The 12426-nt window shown below is 49.3% G+C and overlaps 1 protein-coding gene across 4 annotated transcripts in view; it reads right to left on the minus strand.

Annotated features, from left to right (window-relative positions):
• LOC120898811 (serine-rich adhesin for platelets) overlaps positions 1 to 12426 on the minus strand; it is a 155737-nt gene that overhangs the window by 16684 nt on the left and 126627 nt on the right. For all 4 annotated transcript variants that reach the window (XM_040305176.1, XM_040305174.1, XM_040305175.1 and 1 more), the window contains exons 6-8: positions 5481 to 5599; positions 5088 to 5308; positions 1889 to 2304 (exon numbers count right to left, since the gene is read on the minus strand). In XM_040305176.1, coding sequence (XP_040161110.1) covers positions 1889 to 2304; positions 5088 to 5308; positions 5481 to 5599 — 756 coding nt within the window. The remainder of the gene's footprint in view (positions 1 to 1888; positions 2305 to 5087; positions 5309 to 5480; positions 5600 to 12426) is intronic.

A 12426-nucleotide genomic window follows, 5' to 3' on the forward strand; every position in this document is an offset into this window, starting at 1 on the left:
GAACTTGATGGCTGGATTAGGTGAAGCGAGACCCGTCGGAAATTGTATGTCTACATGGATGGGACATGGCTGCAGCCAGGGACCGAGAATTGTTGAGAATTATTGTTGACCGGGCCATGTCACATCGACGTGCTCTATCGTGAGCAGGCCAACAAGAGAGAGGGAGAGAGAGAGATGCTAATCATGTGAAGCTAATAATAAGCTTCACTTACGAAGCGCCTAACGGTATGCATTTCGTTAAGCAAGATACCCTTCTTAACCGTCTTAACGCATTGGACTTTATAACCTGATTTAATCTTACTTTATGAAAAATTGCGCTTTACAAAACGTTCCATAATTGGAAAATAATAGCCTCTTTAGAAAACTGCTCGTGCGCATTATTCGCTTCCACTCCGCCGATCATCGTACTCAATAATCAAAGCAGCTCACTGTATCGTCAGCCCATTTTCAACAAGTGCCAACAGTGCATTAGTTTTGCAGCATAGCAAGGTACGCTGCTTCCAGCACATCCAGCTGACGCAATTCCATCAACACTTTCCTCGCACTTTCATGTATCGCCCCCTTTCCCAACAGCGCGCTAAAAGCCACCGAAGCGATAATGCGCGCATCGAAGGGTTTTCACAAGATCCCATTCGCGTGCTGAATGCGTGCCAACCGTGCGACCATAAATGGAGTAGAGAGCGGGTTGGCTGTTGCCATTTTGATTTAGCATACCAGCACTGCTTGCCACAAAGCATTGTGCCAATCGAAGCACACAACAGCCCCGTCCCAGCGGCTGGCGTAAATCGGAATGTTTTCCAAGTGCTGCGCTCGTACGTGCGCACAGGGAGCGGAGAGTAAAAGGGGAACAAAAAGGCGAAAAAGCAACAGAGAGAAAAGGGAGAATCACAATCAAGCACAGTTTCCATTTGAACGGGACCGCGATGCCGGAGTTTTCTGGCAGACAAGTTGTGTGTGTGTGTGTGTGTGTGGAAAAATGGAGAACCGCTGGATGGTGGTAGAGCAAATTATGAATAAAACATCACTCGGTATCCTTCCCCCTATTGTCATCGAGAGCATAAGCGATTCGGAAGAGTGGCCTAGATGGCGGAACGTTAGCGGTCCCAGTGGGAAGCTGTTGGTCGGACTGGGATCGCTGAAAATACACGGTGTATCGTTTGCATTGCGACACACACATACACCCACTTTTCGATACAGCCCCACCATTCCCTCGAACTCCCTCAAAGTGAAGTCGGGATGGCGACGGAATATCTTCACTCCCAATGTCGTTATGTTCGCTGAAATCGCAAAAGAACGAAGCGGAAAGCTTGAATCCATATCAAAATGCAAAACAGCACCGGGACATTGTTCTCGGGACAAGGTTGCGTCGCCGCCACCCGAACCGAAACCCAGCGGGCGCAATGGCAACCCAAATGCGCTTTCCGTTCCGTTCGGGTGTGTCTCTGGTGTCCTCTCCAACCCCGGTGGCCGTGCACCGTGTGGATATATGAGGATATGATAATGGCATCCATTTCCAGCGCGAGGTACACCCGCGTCGGACAGACGCTGGATATAAACGGACATTGAGGGAGGGACTTTTTTTTCTCTCCTCATCTTTACCGGCCTTTCTTTACGGACGCGAACCGCGAGTAGCGGAAAGAATTAAATTACCCTCCTTCGGTGGGAGTTGGGACACAAAAAGCGAATGCCCATCCCAGCGCGACCAGCAAGTGGGGGGCTTCATGGGGGCTCCGCGGGAAAGTGTCGTTAAAATGCTTGATGCTACCATCGTGCGGCCTAACGACCATTAAAGGACTTGCAGCGCACACATTTCGATGGCTCGCTGCTGCTCGCAGTTTAGCGCTGATTAGGTTGCGGGGAAGTTTGGAGGCGTACGGGGAAAGCTTACCTGCATATTCCAAGTGCGGGGTCGTACCGGGACCTTCTGGCTGGTGGACTGTACCGAGCTGCTACCGTTCGTGGTGGTGGTGGTAGCGGCGGCGGCGGCGGCGGCTGCAGCAGCTGCCGCATTCGCCTGCTTCGTCTGCTGCATGATCTGGGAAATTAGATCGAGCTGTTGGCGGGTAAGTCCCTCATTGCCTGTGCCGGGTGCCGGCGAGCTTGGCGAGGGCGATTTGCAGCTGGAGCTAGAGTCGCTGACGTTTCCACTGCTACTGCTGCTGCTGCTGCTGCTGCTACTACTCGAGCTACTGCTCGAACTGCTGCTCGAAAGACTGCAGTTAGAGCTGCTGCTGCCGGGCGTTCCGCTGCCGGTCGTGGTCGTGTACTGGACCAGTGTTGCTCCGTGCGGTGAGCTCGCATCGCCTGGGTGGAAGAGAAAGAATGTGGTTAATACGAGCCATTAGCAGGTGCTTGCAATTGCCTTTTTAGGAAGAGTCCCAGGCCTACATGAAAGGATTATCTGCATTTAAAGCATATGAGTAGCTTCCTGAATCGCAGGATGGATTTTACAAAAGCAACCGAATTTCGACACCAACACCAACAAGTTTTCGCTCGAAAAGACCCCGTGTAAATTCCGTCTCACTATTCCGTTCCCCCCTCCCCCCCCCTATCAACACTCAGATTTTGTTTAAATTTAAACCAATTCCTTCACACGCCGTCAGGCACGCCGCTTGTAATGCAAAATGTGCGCGTCTAAGCGTCAGAAATCATCAGATTTATTCACCTTATCTCGCCGAACACGCTTCGCCCGCCGAATCCGATCGAATGCAAGCTGGCGAAGCGTGCTCGAATTGTTCCAGCGGTTCCTTCGCACAAAGGCTCGCGTGTGGAAAGCACTTCAACGGAACTGAAGAGCCGGCGAAAGAAATCGAACGAATCCACAAGCCATTTTTTGTTGTCGCTTCCTCTATTTCAGCCCGTCCACACGCGTAACTTTCCGACACGGCAGACACACACACACACACCGACGTTCGTTCCGACAGATCGCATCAGCAAATTTGGAAATTGTGCAATCGACACACGGCTCCTCCCGATGGATAGAAGGATGGGAAAAGCCTTGGAACTTATCTCAGAAAGTGCGCACATGGGAAAGCATTTCCAGGGCAGAGTGCCGATGGATTGGCAGTTTGCTTGGCGCTTGGCTTACCCTATCCTGCGCATAATCGGAATATGTTGCGCTCCAAACCGGCAACCGGCATGGCGGGTGGCCAAGTTTTGCTCCGTCCCCCGGCTGCTTCCCCGCGCTTTTCGCCAGCCGTGTGGTGGAAACCGAAAATCCCATTCAATTTCAATAAACTGTCAGCACCAATCAAATTTTCGCCAATCCTGCTCCCCATTTTCACCGGTGCTACGTCTCTTTTTTTTCACGTGAACGTGAACACACAGTCGATCGTACCTGTGCTCGGGGAAAACGGGTCCGTAAGCAGTTCGATTCCCTCCCCTTTTTTTTGGCACCAGCATCAGCAGCATTACCACTGAGCATGGGGCTGCGTCAGCAGGCATGAGGGGGGGGTGGGGTGGACCAGAAAGGGGAAGGAAGTTTTCACTGGGGAGCAACACACACACACGTACAAAAACACCTCTGAAACCTTCCAACAACGACAACAGCAATCCCTTTTTGCTCTTTATCCCTGTCGCCCGGTGGCGGACGACTGTGAAGGGCAGAATCGGTTGTGAAGTTCACCGGAGGACCTGTGTTTGGCACAACTCGCATGCATGCGACCGTCTCTTTCCTAATCGACAAAATCAACCAAAGCAAAAAAAAAAAACACACACACAAACTCCACAATAACGAACAAAACCAAACGCCTTGTGTTGTTGTGCTACGGAGGTTGTTTTTTCTTCATCTTTGCCGGGTTTTTTTCCCCTCCTATTTGCTGCCTCATTTCTGCTATCTGTGAAAATAAACGTGCAGAAATGTGGGCACAAAATTGTGCAAACAATCGCACATTTGCACGTACTTTGAATGAATTCTTTCTCGTCAACATTTCCCCACACGGGCTGCGGATAGCGGGGCTTTGTGGTGCTGTTTTTCTTTTTTTTTGGTTCGGGGGTTTTGCTGAAAAGCTTTCACACAGAGCAGACAAAAAATGGGCCCGCATGGAATCGGCGCAGGAGTGTCACACACTTTTCTGACACTCCCCACTGGTTAGCTCGTATCGTACGGCTGAGTAGCTCTGAGTGGTTGTGCAAAAAAAAAAAACGAAGCAAAACTGAAGGAAGGAAAAAGCGGGAAAGGTCACAGCCGGAAGGACTGATCTGATTAAATGGCATTAAAAATGTTGTTGTATTGAACATAGTTTTTTTTTTTAATTCTGAAACCTTCAGCGGCTGTTGTGACGGCCGAGGCGGCAGAACAATAAATGACCTCGTGTCTGCATCCATCCTCCTATTGGAATCGCTTTGTTTGTTTGGTTTGGCAAACATGTTCTATAGAAAAATGAATTTCAGCTTGTATGCTCGCATCCAATCAATAACATATATCGCTAGAATTTCACGAATCATACAGGAACACAGTAGAGTAGAGCTCTACTTTTGTTCTCTTTCAGATGCGAGAGAATGTGCGCCCTGCAATCAATTTAAATTAAAAATAACGCACTGTCAGTAACGTAGCTCGGGGCACTTGTTACGCGCCTGCACGAAGCAAAATTGCATTACATCCCGCTGGGGTATTCAAGAGATTCAGAAAATATACAAAACAAGCTTGTTTTGTTGTATTGAGCAACGCTACAGGCTATCCTGGAGATGGATGCAATCTGCTGACAGCTCACTCTACAGTTTGATGAATTTCTCCCTAAAAGGGCTGAGATATTTGATCTGGAGAGATAGAAAACTAAACTTTTCAGCCTGAATATGTTGAAATTGTTTACCAACCAGAGGGTAACTTCCAAGTTCAATTTGCTGTAATTTGATTACTCGCATATAAAAGATCAGATTGGTAGGTATATTTCCCTGAATTTCCCAAGATTTCCCTGTGTATTTCAACCTGTACTGTAAAAACAAACCCATTTACACATGAGACCCTCTTTCCGAGCGAAAAAAATGACCAACCAACATGCTTTAACACATCTTTTCATCATTAATTGCAGTAAGATTCAGAGAAGAGCACAGCAGCTCATTAGCCCGACGAGCAGACGACTACTTACCACTTGCCGTCGCCGGTGACAGACTGAGCCCCCCGGGCGGTCCAGCATTGCTGCCACCCGGGCCGGGGCTGGCCGTGCCGGACGAGTTGGCCAGCCCGAGCGCACTGTGGTGGTTCTCGGTGTGGCGCCGGAGCGATCGCGCATCACAGTACGATTTGCCGCAGCCGTCCGCCTTGCACTCGTACGGTTTTTTGTTACGATGCGTCAGCATATGGCCATTGCTGTGTAGAGAAGGGAGTAGAGAGAGAGAGAGAGAGAGAGAGAGAGAGAGAGAGAGAGAGAGAGAGAGAGAGAGAGAGAGAGAGAGAATGTCGTGAGAATGGAGTAGAGATTCGTGGTAAAAAACATGTAACGCGATGCACGAAACTAGTATCGGGCCCTTCGACTACTTACAGGTGATCCTGCCGCTTGAACGCTTTCGAGCACATGCCACACACGTACTTCCGCTCGTCGCTGTGCGTTAGCTTGTGTTTGGCGAGGGCGGACGCATTGCCGAACACTTTGCTGCAGACCTGGTGGGAGGAAGATAAGAAGGGAAAAGATTGTTAGAGCCTTGTACTCACTGTTGGCAGATGTAACGCGAAAAACAAAGAAAACGAAACATGTTACAGACGCCGCAAGAGGAACCTTGGCTTTGACAAGGAATGTTTGTGTGTGTGTGTGTGTGTGTGCGGGTAAAAGCCATGGTGTATAGTTGTCGCTGTTAGGCAGGGTTGTTTCTTTGCGTTTTAAGATATCCCTACATTGGGCGTCTTACCCGTTTCATGCGAAACTGTGTTATTGTGTTTTTACCGCTCTCCGGTCGAGTTTGTTTTTGCACGACCCTTTCGTGAAAAGGGAGTCACCTATTGTGGTGGCTGCCCATTTTCCACCAACACCAGCCGAATATTCCATTGTCATTTCAAACAAAACCTCCCCCGCACAAAGCTTTCGGGCACAATTCAGGCACCAAAACACGGAGTGTTCCGAGGGGGGAGGGCCGAACAGGACCGTGTTTCGTGTGCTTTATTATCGTGGTCGGTCCGGACGGTTGGCTGTGAGGCGGCATTCGTCCACCCCAGCTCCGGCCACTGCTCTGGAATGAAACAATTGCTGGGGCGGCCTTTAATGGTATTGAATCGACCGGGTTTTGTACTGTTTCGCGGGAGGGGTTTACGCACTTTCGTCAACCAAACAAAAAAAAAAGGCCACATTGTTGTAGCGAAAGCATATGTATCCTTTTTCTGTTTCGCCGCTCGGCTGTCGTGTTCTTTGCATAGGATGGAAACTGTTTTTTCTTCTTCTTTCACCACCGTCATCATGACGGTTTACCTGATGTTGCTCTCTCCCACAAAGAGCCGGGTGGAAAAATAGTCTTTTAAGTGGCCTTCGTTCCTGCCATGGGAACAAGTGAAGCAAGAAAGCGAACCATTTCTAAGGCTTTTGTGTTCGGTTAGTTTCCGTTTTTATTCTTTTCCCTTCCTTTCCGGCCACCAGCAGCGTTTGATGCATCGGCCCTAAGAGCTGTTATTACATCAACGTGTGTGTGTTGGTGTTTTGCAACATTTTTGTCGTCCATTTCTGCTGCTGTGGGTGGGCCGCCGAGCATGGTAAGTTGTTTATTTTGTTGAAAAGAGCCGCTGTCCGATCGTGTACCTTGACGTCCACTTAACCTCACTTCATTTGAGAAGGGTTGAGTGAAAAAAAATAGCAAGTTGTGCTTTGAACAGGCAAGCAGAACCACCGTCAAAATGCTCTGAACAAGAGGCGAGCTTAAAGCTGGGGTAGGTAGCGTGACAAAAAAAAAAACAAATCATCTTCTTTCTGTTGAAGTAATCTTACCACGTTCAAGTGTAGGCAGGATAGAAATTCTTGCAGCAATCTCTCCCCCCCTCCCGCCCCACTGAATGCTTTTGGTTCAGTTTTGGGCGGCTTAAAAGCGAGAGAAAGGTTAAAGCAAACAGCAGACCAGGATGTACTGGTGTCGTAGCATTTTTCCCCTGGCCGATCGATACAGAAGGAGCAGAAGCCGATAAGGGCCGAGGGATGCTCCATTCGGTTATTTATTAACCCAGTCTTATTAAAAGCCGTACTCGGGGTTATCCTTCCGGAAGGCGGCCCCCTTTGTGCGGAAATTTGTTTTGGGCTTATTTTTACGCTCGCTGGCGGAGAACGGTTTTGTAGGCCAAGTGCCCAGGTCGGAGTAGTATGGCTCCTGCACCGTGCCGCATTCCGTTTGAGTAAGGTCCGCTTTGGGCAGGGCAACGCTTGCAAACGCTTGAAATTGTCTTACATTCTAGCTGTGTACACCTGCACGGAAGGGCGTTGAGATGAAGCTTTGCTGATACACGCTCGTGCAGATCGAAGATCAAGGATGTTACGTTTCCCTTTCTTGTTCGGCGACTTTCCCCAGACACTGCATGTCCCCTCATACCTGTGTGCGATATGGTCAAGCGATATGGGCCGGATTAAGGGGGGAAATTAATGGCAAACAGACGAAAGTGATTCACCGGCACGCACGGCTTTTACAGGCGATTATCGTACAGCAGCCGTCCGTCCAGTTTATGGACTCGGTGATAGTGATTTAAATGCTTTGCCCAAGCGTAACATAAAAAAAACGTGGCTAATATATTTGTTGGATTTGTTCATAAACCCGGCGCCATCGGTACCATAAACAACGGTTGCGGCTGCTGCCCTGTGCCGATTTGCCCAGTTGCTCAAGTGGCCCGAACGAACAACCCCGGTAGTGGCAGCAATTGGAGAGGATAGCGACGGCTCCGGCCTGTGACGTTTATCACTCGGAGGTCCCTGGCGTGTAACTGCAAACCCGGTGCGCACTATCGGCATTACAACCCTTTTTACGGTTGATAGCAAAATGGCTTTTAATTTTCTCCCAGGACCGATTAAGCTCGATTGTCCCAACCTTCCAACTAGCGCCCCTCCCGTCCCCGTGCTTGGTGGTCCCCGGAGCGGGTCCGAAAACTATCAAAACCATGAATCGCTCGGACAGCTTGGTCAGTGAGTCGTAAAATGGTACCGATTACCAGCTTCTGCCCCGAACTGTCCGGTTGCCAACCCGGGGGAGCAGGGTGAAGGAAATGGACGACGAGATCCGGTTTTCCAGCGGTTGCCTCTACCGCTTCACTCCGCCCACCACTCGCATGACATTCGACCGGATCGTTTATGTGCGTGGCGGAGGTATGCGTTTGCTATCGCCATCCCTGAGCCGCCTGCCCCTGTGCTGTGCCGGTGGGACCGACTGTCGATATTAGAAGCGATTAAACTTTCACTCCGCAGTGAAGTGTCCGTTAAAGTGAACAGCTTGTGCTACGGCATCGGTCACTGCTACTACTCGAGGGGAGGGCCTGCTAGGCAGCTGTCAGAAGAGGGCCACGGATGGTTGAGTTAAGAGATTTTTAATTAAGCCCTGAAGCCCTGGTCGGGCCAGCAACCGGGCGGGTGGAAAATGTTAACTCATAAATGTTTGACATCGGTTGCAGGCCCGAGGACGTGTGCGGGGCAACCGCAAGCGTGAAAGAGGGAAAGTTTAAGGCGTACAATCATAATTGGCAGATCAAGAAGAAGAATGTGTATATTAGACGATTTAAATCCAATCAACATGTGCTCTAATTGATGTGTTGATGCGCTTGAGCAACATTCACAATATGTTTCTCTTGTACATCAATAACGTTTTGTTGTATCAAATTCGCTTGAAGCGTTGTATTGAGTAAGCCGCCTAAAAGTATGCAATGCGCATAACAATTGTCTGCTTTTCAGTGTCTTATTTAGAAAGAATTACTTTTAATTTAAATTAGGGTTTCTCTAATCATCTCAATTAAGAAAGAAAACATCTCAAACTTACGAAATGCATTTTATGGTCTGGTATAGCATATTTGGATGACATGAAGTACCTGATTGATAAAGATTGGATAGGAAACTGTGGACTGAGGTTGATGATGTTGCGCAACTGCTAGCAGAGAATCAAATTAGGGAAAATTTATCCAACAATGTTTTGACTGCAAATATCTGTAGCCAGTACAATGGGGAAAACATCCATCGGCTTAATTAAGTCGCGTACCTACGGTTAGGATCTCAATCACGAATGAATTGAAAGACGCATTCTGAGAAATAATGTGATTTCTGATTTTGGGCAAGAAATTCGTTTCCTTAATATGCCCTCCAGCCCCGCGCCTACTGGCAGGCTCGCTATTTTCCTTCGGGTCCGTCAATTGAATTAGCAGTGCGGTTGACTTTTGGGTGAAAAATTAGTATGATCACTCGCGAAACTTGGTAGCATTGCCGGGCCGGACGCGACCCGCGCGCGCTGCAAACAAATTGAACCATTAATTGAACATGAAAGCAATTACCGGGGCACGCGAACGGGCCTAGCACTGCCAATGGATTTGTCGTCATGCCTCCTCGCCCGACTGGGAGGACGCCAGCATATTTTGGTGAAAATTTTCAACAGTGCCCCCCCCCCCCCTCTTGCATTCCTCCAACTCGCCCCACGCCACTCAAAAACCGAACCCGGTAGGACAGGAAGCGGTGAGAAATTAATTAATAATTCTCCAAACAACGGCTCGTTTCATCGGTCTGCGCTGCTTTCGGAGTGCTTTCGGCGCCAGTAACACGCCTTCCGGGAAAGGTTTCCCGCCCGGCGGGCACCGTCTCCGTCAAACGTTCAACGTTCTTCTCCTGGAGGATGGGGCATATTTTGCAACATCTTAGACATCAACATCATCTTCAAGGCGAATTCAATCTCGTACGCGTACGCTACACGCCGCAGAGCGTACGCTACACGCCGTAAGCGATATCAGCGCCCTGCTACCGAAATACGGTGGCAAATACTTACAAGACGCCGGGAAAGCTGTTTTTCGAACTAAAACCACGCGACGGTGGCAGTCGTGGGGGCAGCCTCCTTACCAATTTGCTTCATTCTGCATGACGGAACATGCTGATCGCACCGGGGTGGAGGGCGAGTTTTCGGCAAAGCTCGCCGATGACGCTGCCCGAACCCAACCGGCTGCTGCACACACGCACACACACACACAATACATCGTTAATTAATTCCCGCGTTTTCAGCAGCGCACGGCAGCATCCGCTTCCGCTTTTGCACAGCTGGCGTGCGGGCGTGCTCACACCGTTGCCGCCCAGGAGCGAGAAGCTCTAATCCCCTGCGCGTAGGTGCGACAGCGGAAACCGTATGTAGCCGCTGTGTCGCATTTGGGCGTATTTGGGTGGTTTCGTTTTACATTGTTTCCACCGCACAATGAAGATCGCGCAGGCGGGGGAACGCTTTTTGTTGGTTGTGCATCACACGACTAAATTAAACAATATTTTAATGAATGTTGCTTGAACTGTGCTCAATTAAGGTGAGTTGGAAGATAGAGTATGATTGTACAGACAGTTATTGCCATTAAATTGTCGTTGATTTAAGAAACACACCATTCCATTAATAAAATACACGATGAAGTGAACAACAAATCTGACCGACAACACGGACATTACATTGTAACGGTCCCCATCACTCGGGATCTGCTTTTCATCGCCAAAACAATGTAACGCATTGCTTGTCTCCCTTCCAAGAAACGCTCACCGTGTAATTACCCCGCCAATCACGGTGCCAACTCACCCAACCGCCTCCTCCACCAAATGCCAGTCATGCAACATGTGTGTGCGTGTGCGTGGTAGGTTAAATCTGGCGCACGCAAGTCACCTGGGAAAGGGGCAGCAAACTGTTGCCCGCGCTCTGTTGGCGTGTGATTGCGTGAAAATATGATAAATTTAGTTGTCACGCAACTGCGAGAACCGTTTAATGAGATTGCCGTACGCACGGGGCCGTGCGTGCCGTGTGCGCGTCCACCGCTGTCATCGAGAGCGTGTAATGTGCTTAACGCCGGTCTGGACTGGTCTGGACTGGTCTGGGGCTGCGGAAGCCTGCGTGAAAAGCGAACCGGTTGCTCCCCAGTGACCAGTTAGTAGACGGGCGTGCGGAGGACGCATTCGCCAAAAAGTACGGCTCGAATGGAATGGTCCAGCGTGGAAAGGGGTGGAGCAAAGTATGGCAACACCAGCAGTCACAGGATTGTCCGCTTTCTGCTCTTCCCCGGCGACGTGCGACGTTACGACAGCGAAGCTCAAGCAGGGCTGCATTATTGATGAGCCCTGATGGTTATGGTTTAGGCGTGTTTTTACGCGCCTACGGCTCCGTGTGCGTGTACGTGTCCGCCGGGTAAGCGTGCTAGCGGTAAAGTGAGGGTTTTGGTTTTATTTTATTTCAATTTTCTACCCGTCCATCCGAAACACGCGTCGATGCGTCGTCGTTTTATGGCAGCAGCGATCGAGCGCGGAGGAGAAGCGGACTGATTGAAAAGGTTTCGATTGTGTTGCTTGTTGCTGCCGGGGCCGTGCCATGGGTATGGGTTTTGCGGGCACGGGCGCCCATCCATTAGTCACGGGCATCTCGATGCCTTGCCGGCATTTACGCGCCATGATGATGATTGAAAGGTTTGCCAAAAGCAGTCGTTACAGAGTGCAAAAAAGGGGCAGGCAATCGTGTGCTTTTCGTTAGCCTGTTGCTTATTTGAAAGTACTGGTGTAAATAATCATGGAATGGTACAGCATTTGAGGAGCTTTTTTTAGTGAAATGTGGTCGATGCTAGCCTATTAGGTTCATCTCTGTTTGTGCGAAACCCGCAAACGCATACCGTGCGTTATTAAATGCATTCGAGGTATTTGCTCATTATGAAATGTAATCATACTCTATTTGCATGCTTTTTGAGTAAAATACCATTTTTCCAAGCTATTTGTAGAATAAACTCGTTTTTAATTATTCGTGCTAAATGAGATACAGACAAAAAACCAACACAGAACAAAAAACACCCATACTTCCATTGCATGGACATGGTATGGAAACGTATTGCGTTCATATTTCTATGATTAGTTGGAATTCGTAATTAGTGTCGGGCCCGGGCGCTTAATTACTTTGTTCTCTCGCTCGCCAGGGATCATTCCGCAGCAGAATGAAACTCCCGCCGGCCATGATTATTAGCCTCGTAATGGAGCGGTCGCTGCTTCCCTGCTCCGGAGATGGATTGAACCCGATACACCCGAGCAAGGGGTGTGCAGAAAAGCGGAACCCCACTTTTTATTCCACTCAGTTTTGTAAATTAGCAGCCCGAACGGTCAACGAGCGGGAAGCGACGGAGCACCCGTTTGCCAAGTGCCACCGTTGGCGGCGCTGTTTATTTCACCATTTTCCACCCATCGCTCCCAGTTCGTTCCTTGGCAGCAGAAAAGTTTCCGTTCGAAATAGTTTTTTTTTGTTGTTGTGGCGTGTGTTTTGGATGGTTTTGTTCTG

This window comes from Anopheles arabiensis, chromosome 2 (genome assembly GCF_016920715.1).
Source record: "Anopheles arabiensis isolate DONGOLA chromosome 2, AaraD3, whole genome shotgun sequence".
Lineage (NCBI taxonomy): Eukaryota > Metazoa > Arthropoda > Insecta > Diptera > Culicidae > Anopheles > Anopheles arabiensis.